The 26976-nt window shown below is 38.3% G+C and overlaps 1 protein-coding gene across 1 annotated transcript in view; it reads left to right on the top strand.

The window, feature by feature from the left end:
- Nucleotides 1–19145: 19145 nt before the first annotated feature.
- The window catches only part of LOC128654327 (solute carrier family 26 member 10-like), a 255285-nt gene continuing 247454 nt past the window's right edge, over nucleotides 19146–26976 (top strand). The window contains exon 1 of the mRNA XM_053708202.1: nucleotides 19146–19410. Coding sequence (XP_053564177.1) covers nucleotides 19152–19410 — 259 coding nt within the window. The 5' untranslated portion in view covers nucleotides 19146–19151. The remainder of the gene's footprint in view (nucleotides 19411–26976) is intronic.

A 26976-nucleotide genomic window follows, 5' to 3' on the forward strand; every position in this document is an offset into this window, starting at 1 on the left:
TACCTGGTTAAAATAAATACAAAGTTGCCTGTAAAATAAATATTAATCCTAAAATAGCTACAATATAATTATTATTTATATTGTAGCTATATTAGGGTTTATTTTACAGGTAAGTATTCAGCTTTAAATAGGAATAATTTATTTAATAAGATTTATTTTATTTCGTTAGATTAAAATTATATTTAATTTAGGGGGGTGTTAGGGTTAGACTTAGCTTTAGGGGTTAATACATTTATTAGAGTAGCGGTGAGGTCCGGTCGGCAGATTAGGGGTTAATAAATGTAGGTAAGGTAGCAGCAACGTTGGGGGGGGGGCAGATTAGGGGTTAATAAATATTGTGTATGTGTTGGCGGGTGTTAGGGGCAGCAGATTAGGGGTACATAGGGATAATGTAGGTTGCGGCGGTCTGGGGTCGGCAGATTAGGGGTTAGAACTTTTTAATAGAGTGGCGGTGATGTGGGGGGGCCTCGGTTTAGGGGTACATAGGTAGTTTGTGGGTGCTAGTGTACTTTAGAGCACAGTAGTTAAGAGCTTTATGAACCGGCGTTAGCCCAGAAAGCTCTTAACTCCTGGCTTTTCTCTGCGGCTGGAGTCTTGTCATTAGATTTCTAATGCTCACTTCAGCCAAGACTCTAAATACCATCGTTAGAAAGATCCCATTGAAAAGATAGGATACGCAATTGGCGTAGGGGGATCTGCGGTACAGAAAAGTCGTGGCTGGAAAGTGAGCGTTAGACTGACTGACTCTAAATACCAGCGGTAGGACAAAACCAGCGTTAGGTTTTGACGGCTAACGCAGAACTCTAAATCTAGGCGTTAGTGTTTTTTATTTTTCGTGATTTTAGGGTGAACTATTTTTGATAAATTAGATTTTCTAAATTTTTCATAGGATTTGTTTTTTTTAGTTGTAATTTAGATTTTTTTAATTGTTTTCGTAGTGTTAGTTTTTTTTAAAATTTGTAATTTAGATATTTTAATTTGTAGTTTTTTTTATTTTATTAGAATAGTTATGTTAATTTATAGTTTAATGTTAGGTTTATATTTATTTCACAGGTAAGTTTTTATTTATTTAAATAGTTATATTGTAATTTTAATTTAAAGTTAGGGGGGTGTTAGGTTTAGGGGTTAATAGTTTAATTTAGTGTTTTACGAAGTGGGGGGCCATTGGTTTAGGGGTTAATAGGTTTATTTAGTGACAGAGATGTTGGAGGCCGGAGGTTTAGGGGTTAATAGCTTTACTTAGTGGCAGCGATGTCAGGCAGCGGTGGAATAGGGGTTAATAACTTTATTATAGTGGTGGCAATATCGGGGAGCGGCTGAATAGGGGTTGATAACTTTCAGTAATGGAAGCGAAGTCGGGAGCGGCAGATTAGGGGTTAATAACTTTATTAAGGTGTCGGTGATATTTGCGGCGGCGGATTAGGGGTGTTTTGACTTGGGGTTTATGTTAGGGTGTTAGGTTTAAACTTAGCTTTTTTCCCCCATAGACATCAATGGGGTTGCGTTACGAGGATCTCGATTCCGTACTTCAGGTGTTAGTTTGTTTTCTAACACTCTCTCCCCATTGATGTCTAAGGGGGAAAGCGTGCACGGGCACGTCAAAGCAGCCCTTGGCTTTTGTGCAATATAGAGCTTAATGCCACTATATTGCATGCACAAGGAGGCTTTTTAGTAACTCGTAATGGCAGTGCTAAGGAGGGTGAAATAACGCAACTTTCGTTGCGTTCAACTCCCACCCTGTATAGCGCAAAACTCGTAATCTAGGTGTAATAGACTTATGTCTAATTTTCAACAAATATTACAGTGTGAATGCCACATTGCCACCCAACATACCGCTCCCTCTGTCTCTTTCCAGATCATATACATCTAATCTATCTGACTACATCAAACACACTACTCTTTTTGTCTACAGCCTATAGGGACAACCACCTAACTAGTAATAAATCAGATGCTGTACTGTGACATTGGCAGCTGCAATTTATACTCTCTGCTCAGTGAACTTAACCCTAAAAGCTCTGCATGTTGTTTTATGTGCAAAGGAGCTTGTAGGATTAAAGGGACAGTCTACACCAGAATTGTTATTGTTTAAAAAGGTAGATAATCCCTTTATTACCCATTCTATATTTTTCCACAACCAGCACAGTTATATAAATACACCTTTTACCTCTGTGATTACCTTGTATCTAAGCTTCTGCAAACTGTCCCCTTATTTCAGTTCTTTTGACAGACATCCATTTTTGCCAATCAGAGCTGGCTCACCTGAACTCCACGTGCGTGAGCACAGTGTTTTCTATATGACACACATGAACTAACACCCTCTAGTGGTGAAAAACTGTCAAAATGCCCTGAGAGAAGAGGCGGCCTTCAAGGGCTTAAAAATTAGCACATGAACCTTCTAGGTTTAGCTTTCAACTAAGAATACCAAGAGAACAAAGCAAAATTGGTGATAAAAGTAAATTGGAAAATTGTTTAAAATTACATTCTCTATCTGAATCATGAAAGTTTATTTTGGACTAGACTGTCCCTTTAAGTTCACATAGCAGGGAGAATGTAAATTGCAGCTGCCAGTGTCTCTGCAGCACCTGATTTATTAGATAGATAGCGGTGGCCCGTGCCGTGTCATAAAAAGTTTAAATAACACACACTGTCCCACACATTAAAATTATGCGGCTGGCAACTACAAGCAGCGGCTGCATAATAAACATGAGGGGAATTTAAAAAAACAAATGCATAGCAGTTAAATGTTGGTGGCTCCTTCACTGAGTGATTACTGCAGAGCTAAACAACGTCAATCCCAGATAGGCTGGATTGCTAAAGTGCACGTTATTACTAAGAACCTTACCTTCAAGTTCTTTCTTTCACTTCCTGACTGGCTCTCTCTCTCATACCCCAGCCCTCCACTGCACTGACTGTACATTTGATTGCGCACCCGCCCCACCCCCCAGAAAAGTTGCTGGGCAAAAATTAAAAAGTTTAATGTAAAAATAAAAAGAATAAAAAAAAATCCTTAGTGCTGCCTGCAGTGGTGGCAGCGGACCCTCTAAGATGCAGGCCCTCGAACCAGGGCCAAATTGCCCGACTTGTCAGTCCGCCCCTGGAAAGACCGGATTGATGTGCAGGGTACTGGGTAAGGCAACTTTATAAGCGACAGGAAAAATTATCTAATGGACTTTGTAGGGACCGATAAACCGTGGTCCCAATTTATAGCAGGGTTGACGTAAGTGAATGTGTTGGGTAGAGACCCAAACATGATCACCCACAGAAAAGGAACGAATAGCAGCTTGAAGATGATCAACAAAGGCCTTGTACCTGGAGATAGCTGAGCGAAGACACAAGGCTGATAACCAGCAGCTGCTTGAAAAGGAGAACATTGAAGAGAGGAGTGCCCATGGCTGTTCTTGGCAAGTTCCACTAAGGGTAGCAATTCAGACCAGTTGGAATGTTGTAAATTTACGTAAGCTCTGAGATAAGCTTCTACATTTTGGTTCATTCTTTCCATCTGCCCATTGGTTTGAGGGTGATAACCAGAGGACAAGGAGACAGTAGTACCAAGTAGCTTGCAAAAACCTTTCCAGAAGGTAGAAACAAATTGAGGATCTCCATCTGAGACAATATTCAAGGGTGTACCATGAAGTCGAATCACATGGGATAGAAACAGATCTGCCAATTCTTGGGCTGAAGGCAGCTTGGGTAAAGGTACAAAATGGGTAAGCTTAGAAAATTGATCCACTACAACCCAAATGACTGTATTATTGTTGGAAGGAGGTAGATCCACAACAAAGTCCATGGCAATGTGTGTCCAAGGCTGTCTTGGTATGGGCAGGGGTTGAATGAGACAAGGGCCTCTAGTTATCAATGTCTGTCGGACCTCTGATCCGACAGTGCGGATCAGGTCCGACAGACATCTCTCAATATGGCGAGCAATATGCTCACTGTATTCAGCATTGCACCAGCAGCTCACAAGAGCTGCTGGTGCAACGCCGCCCCCTGCAGACTCGCGGCCAATAGGCCACCAGCAGAGAGGTGTCAATCAACCCGATCGTACTCGATCAGGTTGATTTCCGCGATGTCTGTCCACCTGCTCAGAGCAGGCGGACAGGTTATGGAGCAGCGGTCTTTGTGACCGCTGCTTCATAACTGCTGTTTCTGGCGAGTCTGAAGACTCTCCAGAAACAGGGGCCATCAAGCTCCATTCGGAGCTTGATACATATGCCCCCATGAGTTAAGGCTCGAGGAGTCTTGTTGATGGCACATGTTGACAGATTTTGACATAATCTTGGGTATCGGACTTCATGGTAGGACACCAGACATGTTGAGAGAGAAGTTTATAGGTTCGTACTGAGCCAGGATAACTGGACAATTTGCGGTCATGAGCCCAGGACAGCACAGGAGTACGCAGACTCGTAGGCACAAAGAGAATATTAGAAGCAGTAGGAGCCTAGGGAGGTTTTCTACTTTGTGCCTGTTGCAGTCTTTTGAGTTGACTAATCATACAGGAGGGAGGAATGATATGCTCAACAGGGGTTTCAGATGAATCAGTGGACTAGAGAAACTGACGGGACAGAGCGTCTGCCTTCTTTTTGGTCCCAGAAATTTTAGAGACCAAAAAGTTAAAACAATACATGAATAAGACCCATCTGGCTTGTCTAGGATTGAGACGGTGAGCAGTTTCCAAATACGTCAGGTTCTTATGATCAGTTAGGATCTGAATGGAGTTAGTAGTACTTTCTACCCAATGTCGCCATTCAGTAAGTGCCATCTTAATGGCTAAAAGTTCACGATTTCCACATCGGAATTCCTCTCTGCAGGGGAAAATCGTTTGGAGAAGAAGGCTACTGGGTGCATTTTGGAAGTGAAAGGGTCCCTTTGGGTCAGGACAGCACCAGCGTCTATTTCAGACTCATCAACCTCTAGAGTGAACTGAAGATCAGGATCAGGATGGCATAGTACAGGAGCAGTTCAAAAGGCTTTTTTCAAAAGTGAAAAGGCGTCCACAGCAGCATAAGGTCATTCTTGTAGTCCCTGTTATATTTGGTCCGGTCAGTGAGTGGAGCAGTGATTATGGAGAAGTTTTTAATATACCTACGATAATAATTTGCAAAGCTCAAGAATCTTTGCAATTCTTTTAGTGTGGTAGGTTGAAGCCATTCTAAAACAGCTGTTAGCTTCAAATGATCCATGGCAAAACCTTCTTTTGATATAAAATAGCAAATTAACTGAATCTGGACTTGATCAAATTCCTATTTCTCTAGTTTCAGTACCAGTACATTTTCTCAAGCAAAGAAACACTTGTTTAACGAGCTCATTATGATCTTGGAGAGTATTTGAATGTCATCCAAATATACAATGACACTGCAATTAAGGAGGTCACAGAAGATATCGTTAGCAAAAGCTTGGAAGACAGCAGGGGCATTACAAAGCCAAAAGGCTATGTATTCATAGTGACCTGTTCTGGTATTGAAAGCAGTCTTCTATTCATCTTCAGGGGATATATGAACTAGGTTGAATGCTCCACGAAGATCGATCATGTTTTGTAAAGTAACAAGCATCCTGACAACAAGCGTCTCTGACGGCATCAGAACGAGGCTCCCATTGGAGCTTATGGAAGCGCGCTCTCATGAGCGCAATGCTTCCCAGCAATGCAAAGGCAATTTTCTCCAGTGTTGCTCAGCAGTACAGGAAAATCTGCGTAGGTACCGTGTCAGAGGAGTATGCCAGGGCTGAGGGGGAGTGTGTGATTTCTGAGCTATGGTAGGAGGGGCCAGATTAGAACAAAATACATTTTTACTGTGAGATATTATTTATTCATTGTTGGAAAATAAATTACTGAAAAAAAATAAAAGGTGGACTTAAATAAACCTTGAACCACAAATTAAATAGACACTTTAAGTAGACACTTTATTAGTGTGCAACTTTATATATATATATATATATATATATATATATATATATATATATATATATATATATGTGTGTGTGTGTGTGTGTGTGTATGGTATGTATGTCTATATGTGTATAAATGTATATACATGTTTATATCTATAGATAGATAAATAGATAGATAGATAGATAGATAGATCTATATCTGCTTTTATAAAACTCTATAGATAAGCAGGGGTATGGGTGAAGAAACCAAGGGGTAAATATACCCTGCTTCTAATACAATTTCAGTTTTAACTACTTGAAGCAGCAGATGCAACCTCCTTCCCCTTCCTCCCCTGAGATCAGGTTACAGATTTCATTGTAATTGCATTGGGAAAGGAGGTTAATGTAAAGTTTATTTATTCCCCTGTTTTTATGCAAGTTTATGTTTGTATATGTATTTAAATGCGTGCATGTTTATGTATGTGTGGGTATGTTTATATGTATTTATATGTGTGTATATGTATTTTTGTACCTGTATATGTGTAATGTGTATATGTGTGTGTGTATTTATATGTTCTCTTTTGTGTAGAAGAAAATTTTCAGGACAATAATAGCTTACTATTGATATGATGACGTCACTGCGCAACTTTATTTAAAAGTGTCAATACAAAGTATAGGGAACGGCGGCATGCTGCTTAGAAACCTGTATCTCAGGGATCTAAGCAGCTACAGACCCCCAAGACCCACCATTGGAAAGGTAATCTAACCTTTCCTATGGTATAAGTCTTGTGGATCGGGGGGGGGGGGAGGAATGTAAATTTTTTTTATTTGAAAATAGTAAAAAACAGAAAAATATTAAATCCAGCTTAGCTCTCAAAGGGTTAAGGAATGTCTTTAGTTGCTGGGATGTTATAGAACCCTCAAAGCATGCATCAGTAGCCAAAAAGCACCCACTGATTCTAATAAAATAAAAACACAAATACTAACTTATTTACTGCACGTAATAAACGTTGCATTCTAAAATATTTAAGCATTCAACAAGCGTACAATCACTGGAAAATAGGTTTGTTGTATGTGGTTGTGCAATAAAACTACTTTTTATGTGCCTTTAGTGGGAAGCTACTTTAATGATAAGTCTCTATCTTATTTAGGGTTTCAAGGTGTCCAATATATAACTGGGAGGGGGGGGGGTGGCGCAGTAGCGGATGAAGCCACGTCCCTGAAATGAGTTTTTGCAGGTTGGTATGTCTGATATATATATATATATATATATATATATATACACACACACATCCGTTAGAGCATGTCATTTTAAGACTGTGACCCTGCAGTTCTGTGTGTTTAACCCCTGCAGAGCACTGCTGATCCCTAGCGGGAAATGTTGCTAATCCAATCAGCAGCAGTAGTTCCACATCTGAATCGTGCGACCAGTGCTGCTGATTGGTTCAGCTGTGAGTTCTGTTCGGGAACTGCATTGCTTTGCGGGTCCTGAGCAGCACTTCTAGTGTGTGTTTTACCCCTTTGCAGGGTTCATAGTAGGGATGGGCGAATGTTTTGCAACATTCGAAAAATTAAACTAATTTTAACACATTTGTTTGTTTCAAATTTTGAATAATTGTACATTCTAAGATTTGTTTAAAGTAATAGTATTTCTAATGCTTTCTTTAAATGTAATATTCAATTAAAATGTTTCTAATAATTAAATTTGAATTATGCAATATTCGAATTCGAAAAATTTTAATCTATATTTTTTAATAGTACAGGTAGCAATCAGTTTATGCCGGGGTTAGGTTCCAGAAGGAATGGTTGTAAATTTAAACTGTTGTAACTTGAAACCCAGTTTATAATGTAAGTCAATGGGAAGTGAGGGAGATAGGTTCCAGGCCCCTCTCAAAATTGTCATAAGTAACACCTAATACATTATTTTTAAAGCTTTGAAATGAAGACTTTAAATGCTAAACACCGAATATATAATTAAACTAAGTTATATAATGAACAAAAACATTATATAATGAACAAAAACATTTGCTAAACAGCATTATAAACCTAATAACATAATCACACAACACAGACTTTACTTGCATTTTTCTGCAAACAGTTATTTCTATGCATTCCAATCTGGACTGATTTATAGACAGGAAGATTCTTGTTCCTTTGCAAGCTGCTCAATAGCTCAGGTCTGGTTCAACTGATTAATTTCAGCTTGCTTTGCTTGCATATCTTTGCTGCAACACAAGCGGACATCTCCACCTACTGGCTATTTTAATCAATGCACTGCTTCTCAATGCTTTTCAATAGCAGTCACATGACTGAAAAAAAGGTTGTTATTCTGAAACGGTGCAAATTGAACCGTTGTAAACCGAGGTCCACCTGTATTTCTAATCCTCTCTTTAAATGTAATTATGCAATATTCAAAATAGAAACATTCAAATGGATATATTTGTGTCTATTATGTATCAATTTACTAAATTCCCTATCAGATGAACTATTGAACTTCTGAATAGTATTTGTTAAATCAAATGTTACATTCAAAATTTTGAATGTGGATATTCGGTCTAATTATGAACATTCGAAAATGAAAGTAACATTCAAAAAACAGAAATAACATTTGATTACCAGATTTTAATGGATTTTCAATCTTATTAACATTCAATAGTCCAAAATGATTGCCACAGGACTATTGGTTCTACCAAACTAATTACACTTTCAGCACATTCACCAATCCCTAGTCCATAGTATTAAAATGACATGCACTTTCTTCACTACAAGTTCATTTTGAACTCCAACTACTCTGCCCTTAATCTTTATATGCAACACTTCTTCTATACTCTTATCTCCACTCTTTCTTCAAACCCAAAACGTCTGTTCTCCACTTTCAACACTCTTCTCCGACCCACCCCCACCTCCTCATATAACTTATCTGTCAGATCAAGATTTTGCCAGCCACTTCAATAACTTAATCGATTCCATCAGAAACTAAATCAGCTCTCAACATGCTTTTAGTCTCTTAACCCCTCAAAAGCTTGCAATTAACCAAAATCCACATAGCCATATATTTAGCTCTTTTGCTCCTGTTACTGATGAAGACGTTTCTGCACTTATACTGCTCCCTCACCTCACTGCCTGTCCCCTCGACCCCATCTCTTCACAGTTACTCCCCTCCCTCTCTTCTACCATTAGCCCTATACTCACACACATTTTCAACCTCTTCCTCAGCATTGGTATATCTCCCTCATCTCTAAAACATGCACTGGTCACACCTATCCTCAAAAAACCTTCTCTCGATCCAACCTCCCAAACCCTGCTCCCTCTTGCCTCAAAACGTCTTGAAAAGCAAGTACATGCACGCCTATCCCATTTCCTTACATTACACTCCCTCCTTGACCCATTGCAGTTTGGATTTTGCCCCCATCACTCCACAGAGACAGCAATTGTTAACAAGGCCGGACTGGGACCAAAAAAAGGCCCGGGCATTTTAGGGCATAGAGGCCCACTCCCCCCCGCTCACAATAAATAAATATATATATATATATATATATACATATATATATATATATGTGTGTATATATAAAGATAGAATAGTATAATCTCCCATAGTCTCTCAGTTTCCCCTTGAAGTGCAGTGTTAAGACAAACCATTCACAGATACCATAATTCATTTCCCTCCCAGATAACCTCTTGTCCTGCAGGTCAGGGTAGAATCTGGATAGATCAACAATGACTGTCTGAGTACAATTTAACCCCTGCCATGGCTAACAAAAAAAAGGCTGCATCCTGCATTGCACTGCTTAGAAATAATCTGCAGTATTTTTTTGGAAGCCAAAGAATTAAATAGTGCTTCCCATGCCAGGCCTTCCAAAGTAAGTGTCAGCTTGGCCCCACTTGACAGCTGCTGAGGCTGACTGAGATGATTGAGAGAGAGATCACTTACCCACTTACTAAGATGTAGTCGTATGTAAACCACAAATTAATCATCATACTACTGTATAAGTGACTGTGTGTGTATATATTTAAATAATAAATAATAATATTGTGTATATAAGGCTCCTCTGAGACCAGACCATCCATCACATTTTCACGAGACCTCTCGGTCAGTCACCTACCTGCCCTGCTGCCAGTGCCGGCCACCTGTCCTGCTGAGTCCGGGCCTGATCGTTAAGGTTCCCTAATAAATTTCTGCACTTATACTACGCTCTCACCTCATTACCTGTCCCCTCTACCCCATCCCCTCACAGCTACACCCCTCCCTCTCTTCTACACTCACTCCTATTCTCACACAAATGTTTAACCTCTCCCTCAGCACTGGTATATTCCCCTCATCTCCTAAAACATGCACTGGTCACACCTATCCTCAAAAAAACCTTCACTCGATCCAACCTCCCCATCCCTATTCCCTCTTGCCTCAAAGCTTCTTGAAAAGCTAGTACATGCACGCCTATCCCATTTCCCTACATTAAACTCCCTCCTTGACCCACTGCAATCTGGATTTTGCCCCCATCAATCCAAGGTCCACTTCTCTCTGCTTATCCTCCTTGATCTGTCTGCAGCCTTTGATACTGTTGACCACCCTCTTTTGCTCCAAACCCTCCAGTCTTTAAGCATTTGTTACACAGCCCTCTCATGGTTCTCTTCCTACCTGTCTGTCAGGGTTTTCTCCCTGTTGTGTTTGCCATGTGCTGCTGGCAGCCATTTTACTCACCTCTCTTCCTGACTATGGTGCATTGTGGGGGATGCTGCTCATATCCTGCACTTCCTTTTATGGCCAGACTGGTGTGCATCATCCATGTGAGACAGGATGCAGACTCAGAATTGTGATGTCATCACTTATTATTTAAAGGGCCTCTGTTCAGTATGCTTTGCCTTTGTGTTGTCTCAGACCTATTTGTGAGAGTTCCTGTGTATTACCTGGCTGCCTGACGTCCTTCCTGGTTCCTGATCCCTGGCTTGTTCCTGACTCTGCTGTTTTCTTTGTTCCTGATTCCGGCTCGTCTGACTATTCGCTTTGGCTCCTGACTCGGCTCGTCTGACTACCAGCTCTGGTTTTGACTCCTGGCTTGTTATTTGAGTTGTGGACTTTTTATTATTTTTTGCTATTAATAAAGGTGTGATTATTTTTGCACTTCTCGTCTCAGTCTGATTCCTGGCACCCTGACACTGTCTAACCGTACCTTTAATGTAGCTTTCTCTGGGACTTCCTCTGCCCCTTTTCCACTTTCTGTTGAAATACCGCAAGACTCTGTCCTCGGTCCCCTTCTCTTCTCAATCTACATGTCATCATTAGGTATGCCGACGACATTCAAATCTATAGCTCTGCTCCAGACCTATCTCCTTCCTTGCTAACCCGTTACTAACTGTCTTTCTCACATCTCTTCATGGATGTCCTCTCACTACCTTAAGCTAAATCTCTTCAAAACTGAGCTCCTTATTTTCCCCCCTTCTTGTAAAATCTCCACCCCATCTCTGTATAACTGTCAACAACTGCATCATTACCCCTAGCCGGCATGTCTTGGGGTCACACTTGACTCAGATCTTTCTTTCACTCCTCACATTCAGGCCTTAGCTAAATCCTGCCGCATCCACCTTAAAAAATCTCTAAAATTAGACATTTCTTTACATAAAACACAACTAAGATTTTAATCCACTCATCCTTTCCCCCCTTGACTACTGCAACTCCGTCCTTTCTGGTTTCCCTAGCTGCCATCTAGCTCCTTTACGATTCATAATGAATGCCTCTGACAGGATCATCTTCCTTACACTTTGCTCTTCATCTGCTGCACTTCTCTGCCAATCCCTTCACTGGCTTCCTCTTGCCTCCAGAATTAAACACAACATTTTGACATACAAAGCCCTCAACTGCACTGCTCCCCTCTATATCTCAAAACTTGTCTCCAGATACTCTCCCTCCCGTCCCCTTCGCTCTGCTCATGACCTCCTTCTCTCCTCCTCTCTTGTTAACTCCTCACATTCCAGTTTACATGACTTCTCCTGACTGGCTCCCATCTTGTGGAACTCTCTGCCTCGCTCCACAAGAGTCTCCTATAGTTTTGAATGCTTTAAGACTCTTCTGTTCAGGGATGCATGCAGCCTACACTAACCTTTCCTAATACCAGTTCCTCTCCTCCATTGCTATCCTCCATGAATCCCCTTAGAATGTAAGACTAAGAGCCCAACTGCTTGCAGATCACCTTCACAAGAGCTGACTACAACAGTGCAACTCTAGGCAGGGCCCTCTACCCATTTGATCACTATAATTGCTACCTTGTATACCGCCTATGTTTATAGTGCTGCGGAATCTGTTGGCGCTCTAAAAATAACCGATAATAATAATTATGGGGAAAATAGCAACAATAGCAAGCACATTTGAGAACTTTGCCACTATGCTATCTAATAAATATAGTTTCAGTCCCATATTACAAAGATGTAGCTTGCATTATCTTTTTTTCTATAGTTGTTATATATATAATTAAACTGTGGTACCTTCACCCAAATAGAGTGGTTTGAGGATAATATGTATTGTATTTATATACCAAAAAAATTGAACACAACCAAATTAAATAGCATATACAAGACCTTGGAGACTCATATCCTATAAAAGTTGTTAAAAAATAACTAAATATATACTGAGTAACTGTCTGTGACTCTGGGGACAGCACAGCTTCCTGTGAATGCCTTTGAGCACCCAGGGCTGAGCATGTTGCAGGGTCATGGACCATGTACCCAGTCCAGTCTGAGGGTGCAGTCCCCTTCCGTGTTTTGTATATGTCTTGGGTGATTACATAAGCCTGTGCACCTTTCACTTTTTCCCAGTTTGTTTGATTGAGAGCTTGCATTGTTTGGCTGGTTTAGGGACCTTGACGTTTGGCTGGTTTAGTGACCTTGATTGTTTAGCTTTTTGAAGGGACCTTGACGTGGTACCTGGGCTTGTCCCATTTGTACAGATGCAGTAACTAACTCTTCCATTTTTGCTTTTAATCTTAGCTGAGAGCCTGTGAGTGCTTGACTTTCTCTGTGTGTTGTATTTATTTGTTTCGTAATTTTCCCTATGGGCCTTGCACCCATACCTGTCTGGGGTTAACTGCCTGTGACTCTTTTTGGGGACAGCACAGCTTCCTGTGAGTGCCATTGAGCACCCAGGGCTGAGCATGTTGCAGGGTCATGGGATGTGTACCCAGTCCAGTCTGAGAGTGCAGTCCCCTTCCATGTTTTGTATTTTTATATATATATATATATATATATATATATATATATACAGTCATATGCAAAAGTTTAGGCACCCCTGCCAATTTCCATGATTTTCATTTATGAATAATTGGGTGTTTGGATCAGTAATTTCATTTTGATCTATCAAATATTTAAAGGACACAGTCATATTTCAGTAGTGAAATGAGGTTTATTGGATTAACAGAAAATGTGCAATATGCATCAAAACGAAATTAGACAAGTGCAGAAATTTGGGCACCCTTGTCATTTTGTTGATTTGAATACCTGTAACTACCTAGCACTGATTAATTTGAACACACAATTGGTTTGGTGAGCCCATCAAGCCTTGAACTTCATAGACAGGTGCATCCAATCATGAGAAAAGGTATTTAAGGTAGCCAATTGCAAGTTGTTGTTCTCTTTGACTTTCCTCTGAAGACTGGCAACATGGGGGCCTCAAAACAACTCTCAAATGACCTGAAAACAAAGATTGTTCAACATTATGGTTTAGGGGAAGGCTACAAAAAGCTATCGCAGAGATTTAAGCTGTCAGTGTCCACTGTGAGGAACATAGTGAGGAAATGGAAGACCACAGGCACAGTTCTTGTTAAGGCGAGAAGTAAAAAATCGGAGAGGCCAAGGCAAAGGATGGTGAGAAGGTCAAAAACAGCCCACAGACCACCTCCAAAGACCTACAACATCATTTTGCTGCAGATGTGTCACTGTTCATCATTCAACAATTCAGCATATGGGAGAGTGATGTGGAAGATTCCTTTTCTGCACACACGCCACAAACAGAGTCGCTTGAGGTATGCAAACGCACATTTGGACAAGCCAGCTTTAATTTGGAAGAAGGTGCTGTGGACTGATGAAACAAAGATTGAGTTATTTGGTCATAACAAGGGGCATTATGCATGACGACAAAAGAACACAGCGTTCCAAGACAAACACTTGCTAGCGACAGTAAAATTTGATGGATGTTCCATCATGCTGTGGGGCTGTGTGGCCAGTGCCGGTACTGGGAATCTTGTTAAAAAGTTAAGGGTCGCATGGATTCCACTCAATATCAGCAGATACTTTAGAATAATGTTGAGGAATCAGTCACAAAGTTGAAGTTATGCCGGAGCTGGATATTTCAACAAGACAACGACCCAAAATACTGCTCAAAATCTACTCTGGCATTTATGCAGAGGAACAAGTACAATGTTCTGGAATGGCCATCCCAGTCCCCAGACCTGAATATCATTGAAAATCTGTGGGGTTATTTGAAGCGGGCTGTCCATGCTCGGCAAATATCAAACAAAACTGAACTGGAGATGTTTTGCAAGGAGAAATAGTCCAAAATACCTTCATCCAGAATTCAGACACTCATTACAGGCTATAGGAAGCGTCTAGAGGCTGTTATTTCTTCTAAAGGAGGCTCTACTAAATATTGATGCAATATTTCTGTTGGCGTGCCCAAATTTATGCACCTGTCTAATTTCGTTTTGATGTATATTGCACATTTTCTGTTAATCCAATAAACCTCATTTCACTACTGAAATATTACTGTGTCCTTTAGTTATTTGATAGATCAAAATGAAGTTGCTGATCCAAACACCCAATTATTTATAAATGAAAATCATGGAAATTGTAAGGGATGCCTAAACTTTTGCATACGACTGTACATGCATTGGAGCCCAATCAAATACCTTGTTATATACCATATCCCTTTTTAACTCTATTTTAGTTTGTATTAATATAAATGTTATATTTTTATTTAGATATAAATGTATGAGTGTAATACTTTATTTTAATATTTTTTAGACTTGTTTTGAGATTCATTTTTTAACCCTTACACTTCAGGTCTGAAGTCGCACTAATTTGTGAAGCGATATTTGGGTTTTTGCTCAAGTGCAACCCATAACTTTCAACTTGTAAGCACTATTAAGCACAGTCACAATATCCATTGAAAGTAATGGGTGCGCCAGAGCAATGTCGCACTCGCTAAACCCTCTCTGATAAATCTGATTTACCATGGACTTGTAATATCAAGTTGCACACTAATGTTTGCAAGGTCCAGTGATACAGCTTATCGCGTCCTGTGCTGTCCTGTGCGCCACTTCTGGCACATAATTGGCAAAAAAAACATTGTAAAGGGACTTTAAGCATCCAATCAGGATGCATTCTCCATGACCTGCAAGGGCGCATGCATCTGGCATGAGCAGCACGGTCACTTTATTTCCCTCCTCAGTTTAAGGTTTAGGTTAAAATGTTTAAAGCAGTCAACTGAGCTTATAAGATGGGGAATGGATGTAACTGTGCAACATGCATTGCTTCAATACAAAAGCTGATTTGAATAATATAACTTACAAATAATAAAAGTTATAAACTTCAGTCTAACAAAGGAAAATAAGTTAAAAGTTAAAACAAGTTAAAAGTTATCAATATGCTAAGTTTCATGAAATCCATTCAGCCATGTCAGCTTTTTCAGAAAAAAGTACTTTTTTCTACAGTATATAACAATAAAATTTGGCAGTTTTGTAGTCACTAGAGATAGCTTCAAAAACTGCTAAATTTCATTACAATTACATATTTGTGTTATAAATTAAAATCTAAACAGAAACTTTGTTCAAACACTCTACCGGGGACCTATAACAAACTGTTAATTGAAACCTCAGATAATTTTTTATGAGAGATGACATTGCAGGAGGAATGTGTCAAATGGGTAGTAATATATAAAAAAAAAAGAATTGTTAACAGGTGAGTAGAATACAAAAATAAAAATCAAAAAGTGCAAAACCTAGAGGAAGTGCATGTGATAAATACATAGGGCCCCATTTATGAAGCCATCATTTCATTCCCTTTACTGAAATCTTCCTGGCTTTTTTTGCTTCTTGCAGTTATTAAAAAAAAAATTAGTCCTGAAATTGCTCTTAGATGTGCGCTCTGGAGGTAAACTACTATACAGCTGGTGAGATCTTCTTATACCCACCAACAATATACAGTAAGTGTATCCAAAAAAGTTAAAACCTCCTGACAGAGACTTCTGACTTAAAAGTGAAAATAAATATAATTTATTGTATTAGGTATCTCATCTAAAAAAAACGTCTCAATCAAAAAGATAGGGCCAGAATTCAAGCAATAAGGGGTTTATCGTCGGTGATCGACAGCCCCTGCTAGCGGACGAATGGGGCAGCATTGCACAAACATTTTACACCGACAGCGTATGCAGCAAATCATGCCCACTTGACTTTTAATAAATCTACCCCTAAGAGTTGAAAATAAACTGTTTTTGCTCTTGCACTAACCCAACAAGCACAAAAAGCCGACCTTAGAATATTACATGTGCGCTCAAGTATTCCCCCATAGAAGTCTCAAGTGCGCTAACCCAACATGAAAATATGAATATTATACATTCCAATATTCTTCATATTGCAGAATATGTTCTATTTATTCATAAATACATTTCTTTATATTTTGGTGTCTGAAACATTACATTTAATAAAGGTGACGGCTATTAGAAATCCTGGTGAGTGCATCCCTCTTTTGGAATATTGTCTATCTTTTGGTAGCACCCTTGGGTGCTGTTTAAAGGGACAGTCTACAATAGAAATGTTATAGTTTTAAAAGATAGATAATCCATTTATTACTCATTCCCCAGTTTTGCACAACCAACACAGTTATATTAATATACTTTTTACCTTTGTGATTACCTTGTATCTAAGCATCTTCTGACAGCCCCATGATCACATGACTGTGTATTTATTATCTATTGACTTGCATTTAGTACTGTGTTGTGCTGACTATTAAATAACTCCTCAGGTATGAACACAATGTTATCTATATGGCCCACATGAACTAGCAGTCTGCTGTTGTGAAAAGCAAATACAAAACCATGTGATTAAGAGGCTGTCAATAGAACATTTAAAACAGGCAGGTTTAAATGTTATAAAGTATATTAATCTAACATTGTTGGTTGTGCAAAGCTGGGGAATGGGTAGTAAAAGTTTTATCTATCTTTTTAAACAATAACACTTTTGTGTAGACTGCCCCTTTAAGGATTGTGAGTGCTGGCTTGCTTTGAATTTGAAAAATATATATCTATATATACATACATGATTATATATAGGTATAGATGTATACAGATACATATTTATTGTCTGCTGCGTTTCCTGCTCAAAGGCATTTTGTCTAGCGTAAATTGCGATTGCGCTCAAGGGATAACGTTTACTTTTAACTTGTAATGTGAGCGGTAAACCCGATGGGCGCAAACACCTGCGATAAACCCCTTATTGCTCATGTGTAACTGTTAGCGCTCCACACGCAATATGGCCCTTTGTTTTTAGATAAAATGTTTTTTTAGATGAGATATCTTATACAATAATTTATATTTAGTTTCACTATTGAGTCAGAAGTCTCTGTAAGGAGGTTTTAGCTTTTTGTAGCGCTCCTTTAGATACACGTAAGTGTACAACACACACATTTTTGGATATAGTTATTAAAAAAAGCCTTATTGCATCAAAGTCGGTGCAAAGGCCAGAAAATGGTTGATAACGTTGACATTTCAATTGGTGTGAATAGGTAAATTGACCATTGTGTCAGAAATGTCGCTGTCATGGTAAATGTGAAGCAGTGTAGAGTATAAAACAGGAACGGTAAATTAGAGTTTTAAATCACTTTTTTTGGCCAGATTTGGAATTTGTTTTGCTGGTTTTCTATCTGCTATCAATAAATAATGGCTTCTGGAAACGTAATCCCCGAATAATGAAGTTGAAATGGTTTTAGAAAACTATGATTTCCTGTATGAGTCTCAAGTAAAGCATACCCCAGTATCCTGTGTAAAATCATTGTGAAAGAAGCGCACAGAGAAAAACACTGTAGCAGTTAAAAGGCATAACGTCTATTATGAAGGCAAAACTTACTTCTGCCCAGGTACTGGAGAAGTTTCATCTCATGTTTCTAATCTCCTCAATTACAAGTTGAAGATCCTGCAACATTTGGGCACCAAGCTAGTTGAGGGGATAATCAAAGGCTGTGACAATAAATATTTGTAATTGATTTTTGTGTGGCCATGTAATATATGTAAGTAAGAAAATATCCTGTTAAGTTCATATGTTTATAATATAGCTAACAGTATACAGTAGCTATATACAGCAGTAATCAAAACCAGGCACAAACATTATTTTTAAATTATCCAAAATAAATGAATAATAAAAAATGCATAAAATGTTCTTTCATTTTTAATAGGAATAATTGCTTGATAACTTTGATGTTTGTTCCATGTGGGGATTTTGATTCAAGATGGCTTCTTGAATTGAGCACATAATAAGCAAGGGTCAGACTTTCAAAAATGACATGCTTTAATGATTTAGATAGAACATGTTGTTTTGCATTATAATGTCCATTTAAATTGTCATTTACATTAACCACATGTTATTTGGATAAAAGTCTATTATGGCACCTTTTTTCATTCATTTATATACAATGATTGAAATAAATGTCATTTATTCATAGATAACATGATATTTAGAGGGTAATTTGAAAGAGGGGGTTCTCCTTATGCAAAGGAAAAGCAAACGAATATAACATATACACTCATCCCAATATAGGTAAAGAAAGTTCATGTTTTTTACACTGAAGATAGTGTGAGTAAAATTGTCTTTTAATGTGCATATTCACCCTCCAGATGAGTGCAATGCAGGGAGGGCACTTGCCCCCTCTAAACATCTGTGCATACATTTGCTGCACAGCATATTGTTTTATACAAAAGTTAAATCAAGAACAGTTTATCAATACAATTTATCATACTGATTTTATTAGGTAATATTTTGTAGAAGAATAAGAGGAAAGCCAGGCTTTAATTCAAGATATTTAACTGTTTGTTTGCTAAGAGGTTTATAACACCGTACTGTCCAAGTGGGTGAAACCTTTTTTTAATGCAGATGTGGTAAAGGATGTCACCAGGGAGGATATTCCTAAAACAGACCATTTCATGATTGGCCCAATGACCCAGGCAGGAAAGCCAAAGCAGATTAGAGAAAAATATATAAGCACTTCCCTCCTTTCTATCCCCAGTGATCTCTGGTTACTTTGGCAGACTCAGTATGAGCACACTAGCAGTGTACAGGAACATCTACACGGAAGAACAGTTTCAAAAGATTTATGGCTCAGCTAAGGACCTGGAGAGACCTTCTCTAAGAGACAGGATAACAAGGAACTGTAGATGCTCCCGGCAGGTGCTTCATGATTGCTTAAAAAAAAGGGTACCCATTGTGGGCTGGCTACCTAGGTACAAGTTGAAGAAATGGCTGCTGGGAGATCTCATTGCTGGCTTAACAGTGGGCATTGTCCACATCCCACAAGGTAAAAGTGCATGTCTGTGTATAAAATCTTTCTGTATTTCTGTTTATAAGGAATAAGTAAAACAGTGAGTTACAGATCAGCTCTGAAGATAGGATATTAAAAGCAGGGAAAAAAAGTAAAGTATTAATGACAAACAATGCTTCCTAGCTAACAACTAGCACTTTTACATATACTGTTCAGTGGAAATGTTGTATACCAACAGAAAATGTACCATAGATTCACCTAAATCTTTCTTTGACACAATGAGAGATTGACTGACCACTGTGGGAGACAAGTAAGCTCAGGGCTGTCCATTAAACACAATCTATGACTAATTTCACTTGGGATAGTGGTGATGAAACTTCAATGATCCCCCTATTACTAATTTGTTGTGAGGACAAACAAATATGCCTATGCAGCAATATGAGAAAGGAGTTTAAATTTGTGCATGTGCACCTAAATGAGTACATAAAATAAACCTATAATATCACTTTACACATTATTTTTTTAAAATGGGTATTTCTTGAAAAATATGATGAAATCAATATAAAAAAAAATAGTTAGAAAAAAAAAATAGTAGAGTTTAAAAAGTGTGAGCAACCTGTGTGTGCACAATTTCTTCTTGTGTGTGCTAAAACATGATGCAAATATTTAGTATATATTTTTTCACATGCCCTAAGCATTTTTATATTTTTTTTATTAAAGGGACAGTCTACTTTTTTATTGTTTAAAAAGATAGATAACACCTTTGCTACCCATTCCCCAACTTTGCACAACCAACATTGTTATATTAAAGGGACACTAAACCTAAAAAATGTATTTCGTGATTCAGATAGAGAATAAAATTTCAAGCAATATTCCAATTTACTTCTATTATCTAATTTGCTTCATTCTTTAGATATTCTTTGTTGAAGAAATAGCAATGCACATGGGTGAACCAATCACAGGAGGCATCTATATGCAGCCACCAATCAGCAGCTACTGAGTCTATCTAGATATTCTTTTCAGCAAATGATATAAAGAGAATGAAGCAAATCCCTTTAATATACTTTATAATCTCTAAATATCTGATTGTTTCTAAGCCTCTGCAGACCGCCTTCTATCTCCGTGCATTTTATCAGTTTTTTCAGCTAGAAAATGCTAGTTCATGTGCTATATAGATAATATTGTGCTAATTCCCATGGAGTTATGCAGGAACCAGCACTGATTGACTAAAATGCAAGTTTGTAAATAGCACTGAGATAAGACTGGCTAAAATACATGTCTGTCAAAAGAACTGAAATAAGGTGGCCGTCTGCAGAGGCTTAAAAACAAGGTAATCACAGAGGTAAAAAGTATATTAATATAACAGTGTTGGTTGTGCAAAACTGGGGAATGGGTATTAAAGAGGTTATATATCTTTTTAAACAATAAAGCAATTCAAACAGACTGTCCCTTTAAAAGAAATTAAACTAAAAACAAGCAAATTAAATAGGCTATGGTTACATCTATGTCAAGTACAAGAAAAGCTTTTTTCATCTATAATTAAGGCTGTAGATCTCAGTTTAGATTAAAAAATAAGCACACGCACAGTCTTGTAAACCCGGGGAACAAAGCTGTGTGCCATCTGTATCTGACAAATTGATGTACTTGAACTAGGCATGGTGTAGGGCTTGAGCTCAGAACAAGTAAACTGACAGGACCAGTGACTGACACACTTGTGCTCAGTCAGGGATTTAAACATGTCCTCTTATTGACCCTTGAGGGCTGGAACTGGCAGCTGCATACTTATAAAAACAAGTACTGAGGTACACACTCATTTGCAGTTTAAAGGGACAGTCTACACCAGAATTGTTATTGTTTAAAAAGATAGATAATCCCTTTATTACCCATTCCCCAGTTTTGCATAACCAACACAGTTATATTAATACACTTTTTACTTCTGTGATTACCTTGTATCTAAGCCTCTGCAGACTGCCACCTTATTTCAGTTATTTGACAGACTTGCAGTTTAGCCAATCAGTGCTGACTCCTAGGTAACTCCACAGGCATGAGTACAATGTTATCTATATGGCACACATGAACTAATGCTCTCTAGTTGTTAAAAACTGTCAAAATGCATGCAGGTAAGAGGAGACCTTCAAGGGCTAAGAAATTAGCATATGAGCCTACCTAGGTTTAGCTTTCAACTAAGAATACCAAGAGAACAAAGCAAAATTGATGATAAAAGTAAATTAGAAAGTTGTTTAAAAATGCATGCCCTATCTGAATCATGAAAGTTTATTTTTGACTATACTGTCCCTTTAATAATATATTTTAACAGATGTCCTTTTTAGATACAATACATGTAGTTACAAAGTATAAGAAACTATAAAAAAAAAATCACAGTGTACCATGACATTGATTTTAGTTCTGCCTATCAATTTACTAAGCTCCTTTACTAACAACCTATAATCTGTTTTTTTGGCAAAAAGTAAAGTTAGGTGTATTTTAAAGGGACATTTATGCAACTCAATTAAAAATGGCATGATTCAGAAAGAGCATGTAATTTTAACACTTTTTACCTACACTAGTGGGAGCTAGCTGTTGATTGGTGCCTGCACACATTTGTCTCTTATGATTGGCTAACTAGATGTATTCACCTAGCTGCCAGTAGTGCAATACTGTTCTTTCAGCAAAAGATAACAAGAGAATTAAGCAAATTTGATAATAGTTGTTGAAATTGTATGTTCTATCCAAATCATGAAAAAAAACATGGGGTTTCCTGTCCCTTTAAATATCTCTTGTAATTGTCTAAAAATTGTGCTTGTCCCCCACTCACTAGAGAGGCCTAGTGACCAAGGTCGTCTTCAAATGTTGCAAATAACTGGTTTAGGTAACTTGCAGCACTTTGAATCTAACCTAGATTTTGATTTTTGGTCACTCTAGGTAGGAAAAGCAAAATTTTAGCAAAGTAAGAGCTGGAACACCACCATACCTATAGTTTGCCAGCGGCCTGGAATTTATTAGACAGGGACATTTTTTTCACATATCCAGTGCTCTTCGCAGAGTCAGGGGAAGGAATAAAGGGATAAAGAAAAGAGACGTACTAACTAAAAGATAGAGGTAGAAATAGGTAGATATAAGTTGATGCCCTTTATTATTATTGTATCCCTTGATACTTAACTTTGTGGTCAGCTGTTTGCACCACTAAATTGTATGGTCTAGAAGTTTAGAAACACTCCTGCCAAATAGTATATCCTATCAATACACTGAATAAGGCTCTTGCACATAGTCATACAGATTATATACATGTATATACAGTGCAACTAAAATATTACTAGTTTACTCAATAATAAAGGGACATAAAGCGCATAAATGTTTTTTCATGATTCAGACAGAACTTGAAATTTTAAAACAGGTTTGCAGTTTACTTGTATTATCAAATGTTCTTCATTCTCGTGGTATCCTTTCTTTGTTGAAAAGCAGGTAGGTAGACTCAGGATTACATGTCTGGAGCACCATATGACAGCAGTTTTGCAAGAATATTTTTAACAATGTTATACATTTGCAAGAGTACTAGAGGGAAGCAGTCTTTGCTGCCATCTGGTGCTCCCAACAGGTGCACACTACCTACCTAGGTATTCTCTTCAACAAAGAGAAAGCAAATTTTATAATTGAAGTAGTTTGAACATTTTTTTTATTTGTGTGTTCTATCTAAATCATGAGAAAAATCTGTGAAATTGCTGGCTAGTTTAGCACTTATAGATTAGTGGAAATTTCCAAATTCCAGTACCGTATTGGTATAATATATATTTATATATTGTCCCTGAAGATATTCTCTAAGGCTATCCTCTAAGGATCCTGCATAGCACCTAATCATCCACAGTGGTAGCGTAAACGTACTGGTAGCTTTATAATGATTAAGATAACCCTTATATGCTGCAAGACATCTAGAAAATGTGACTTACTCATCATAGCAGCTGGTATTTCCTTAACCCCTTAGTGACCAGACCACTTTTACATTTGTTGACCGTTTGGGACCAAGGCTATTTTTAAATTTCTGCAGTGTTTGTGTTTAGCTGTAATTTTCCTCCTACTCATTTACGGTAACCACACATATTATATACCATTTTTCTTGCCATTAAATGGACTTTCTAAAGATATAATTATTTCTATCATATCTTATAATCCTATATAATAAAAGACAAGAGTTTGTCTGAAGCCGTCATGCGCAGTTCAGACAAACTCTTGCCGCGAGGACCCGGCAGCTCAGCTGTAACACAGAGGCGCGCGAGGACCCGGCAGCTCAGCTGTAACACAGAGGCGCGCGAGGACCCGGCAGCTCAGCTGTAACACAGAGGCGCGCGAGGAGCCGGCAGCTCAGCTGTAACACAGAGGCGCGCGAGGACCCGAGAGAGAGAGAGAGAGAGAGAGAGAGAGAGAGAGAGAGAATGGGAGAATGAGAGAGAATAACATAAAATAACATAACACGGCCCGTGTCAACGGGCTTTAGGACTAGTCTACTATAAATTGTTTAATAAAATATGATGAAAAAATAGAAAAAAAACACAATTTTTTAACTTTGACCCCCCAAAATCTGTTACACATCTACAACTACCATAAAACACCCATGCTAAATAGTTTCTAAATTTTGTCCTGAGTTTAGAAATACCCAATGTTTACATGTTCTTTGCTTTTTTTTGCAAGTTATAGGGCAATAAGTACAAGTAGCACTTTTCAAAACCATTTTTTTTCTTCAAAATTAGCGATAGTTACATTGGAACACTGATATCTGTCAGGAACACCTGAATAACCCTTCACATGTATATATTTTTAAAAAGAAGACAAACTAAGGTATAAAACTTGGGCTAATTTTGACTCTTTTCATGCAACCATTTTACCCCCAATCTATGCCAAAGTTTGAAAGAAAAAAAAAGTGGTGATTTTTTTACAAAATAGTAATTTAAGAATACATTTACTGAAAATGTTAAGGGTAACTGCCAAATAACACCCCGATATGTGTTCAGCAACATCTCCTGAGTAGAGTGATAGCACCCATGTATAGGTGTGTTGGGTTCTCAGGGGGCTAAAAGGCCTTATTTTATGGGGCACATTCCAGTTTTCACATCTGTCATCATGCACCCATGTCCTATTTGGGTCATTTCTGAAGCCGGCCAAAATGATTTACCCCCATCAAACCATATATTTTTGAAAAGTAGACACCCTAGGGTATTTGAAATGCTGGTATTTTAACACTTTCCATGCACTAATTCAACCACCAGTCTTTGTCAAACTTTTAGGTAGTCATTATTTTGTGTTATTTTTCACACACATTATACTTTAGGCATGGATTCTTAGTTCCTGTTATTTGTTACTGCAAAAAAACACCTCAATGTGTGTTCAACAACATCTCCTGAGTACAGTGATACCACCCATAAATAGGTTTGTTGGGTTCTCAGGGGGCTAAAAGGCCTTATTTTTAGGGGGGACATTCCAGTTTTCCAACTTGGAATTTTCACATCTGTCCTATTTTCATGCACCCATGTCCTATTTAGGACATTTTCTGAAGCTGACCAATGTAATTTTCCCCCATCAAACCATATATTTTTTAAAAGTAGACACCCTAGGCTATTTGAATTTGGTATTTTAACACATGCACTAAATCAACCACAAGTCTTTGCCAAACTTTTGCGTAGTAATTTTTTTTTTCAGGCACATTTTAATTTAGGCATATATTCTCAGTTCCTGTTATGTGTTACTGCCAAAGAACACTCCAATATTTGTTCAGCAAGATCTCCTGAGTATAGTGATACCACCTATGCATAGGTTTGTTGGGTTGTTTGGGGTTTGCAATGCCAAACTTCTGACATGTGTTGATTTTTTTCAAATTTAACATATCTTCTTTTGGGGGCTTTTTTACTTACCCCAATTTATTTGAGGGTGTTTATTTGGGGTGTTTTGATACCTTTGATGCAACTGTTTTAGCCAAAAAAAATGGAGAAAACGTGTGGTGGTATTTTCTAATTTTTACACATTGCTTTTTGGCTATGATTTAGGAGAGCCTATTTTTTTTTAAATGTTGTCACCCCAAGGTATTGTATATGGTGTGCTTTGATGCCTTTGATGCAACCGTTTTAGTCAAAAAAATTGGAGAATGTGTATGGTGGTAATTTTTCAATTTTAGTTTTTACACACACATTGCTTTTTGACTATGATTTAGGAGAGCCTGTTGTAAGTTATTGCAAGAAAACGCCCCAGGTTATTTTCTGCAAGACCTCCTGAGTACACCTATGCCCCCCATGCATAGGTTTGTCAGGATTTTGGAAAGGTTCTGTTACAATTTTATTACTTGTAATTTTAGTTATCAAAAGTAAGAGTATTTCTTTTGATAGGCCTATCTTTAGTTTGGGGCCTATCACATGCCCCAGTTTTATTTATTGCCATGAAAGTGTATATTTTTGAAATGTTGACACCCCAAGGTATTGTATATGGTGTGGTTTGATGCAACCATTTTAGCCAAACAAATTGGAGAAAGTGTATGCTGGTAATTTTTCAATTGTCCTTTTTACTCACACATTGCTTTTTGACTATGATTTAGGAGAGACTGTTGTAAGTTATTGCAAAAAAACACTCCAGGTTGTTTTCTGCAAGGCACCCTGAGTACACCTATGCCCCCCATGTATAGGTTTGACAGGGGTTTTGGTAAAAAAGAAATAGCCCCAATTTTAGAACTTATAAAAAATAGAGTAGTGAAATGTAAAAATCTAGCACAGTAAAAGTAAAAAACAAAAACAAAAAAAACCTCTAACAGTGAACCAAAAAAAGAATAAAGGCAAATTATTTTTTTTTTTTTTTTAATTGACCTTTGTATGATACCACTTGAAGCAGTCCCCAATGCAGAGTCCAGGCTGTCCAGGGCAATCAGGACAGTAATATATGGTGTCCCTTCTCTGCCCCCACTTGGTACAGACTCTGTATGTTTTCTGTAGTTTCTGCTTTGCAGCAGTAGGGGGGATTTTAAAAATTAAATGGGTAGCCCCAACTCTGCTCTCTCCCATCACCGCCCGGGGAGCAAGTGCACCTTGGTACAAAATCCCCGAAATGATCTGGAGCTGAAACTGTAAAAAAAGTCAGTTTTATTTAAAAAAGCATTGTGGGTTGCAATCTGCATTAAGTAAATTGCAACCTTTTTGTACCAGGCCCTTGTCTTCCGCATAATTAGGTAGGGCTGCAGCAGCTGATCTGCCAGATCAACCCCACCCATATGCTGGATATAAGACTTGATGCACACTGGCTTCCGTATGATATAAGACTTGATGCACACTGGCTTCCGTATGATCTCAGCTATGCCAAGTACAGAGACCGCCACAGTCCTCTCTGTGTAATGTTCGTGGGATATTCCTCTATCAGACCGAACTCGGCCAGTAGTCTTGTTATCCTGGCGTCGAGCCAGAAAGATAGGGAATATCCCAGAGCAGAGAAAGTTAGTAAAATGAGGAAGGTGGCACTCACCACAGGCAGGACAGTCCCCAGCGACAATGGCAAACCAGTAGAATGGTCAGGCAGGCGGGATTTGGCAACAGTAAAGCAGTCCAAGGGCACACCACTAGAATAGTCAGGCAGGCA

This window comes from Bombina bombina, chromosome 3 (assembly GCF_027579735.1).
Source record: "Bombina bombina isolate aBomBom1 chromosome 3, aBomBom1.pri, whole genome shotgun sequence".
NCBI classification, from domain to species: Eukaryota; Metazoa; Chordata; class Amphibia; order Anura; family Bombinatoridae; genus Bombina; species Bombina bombina.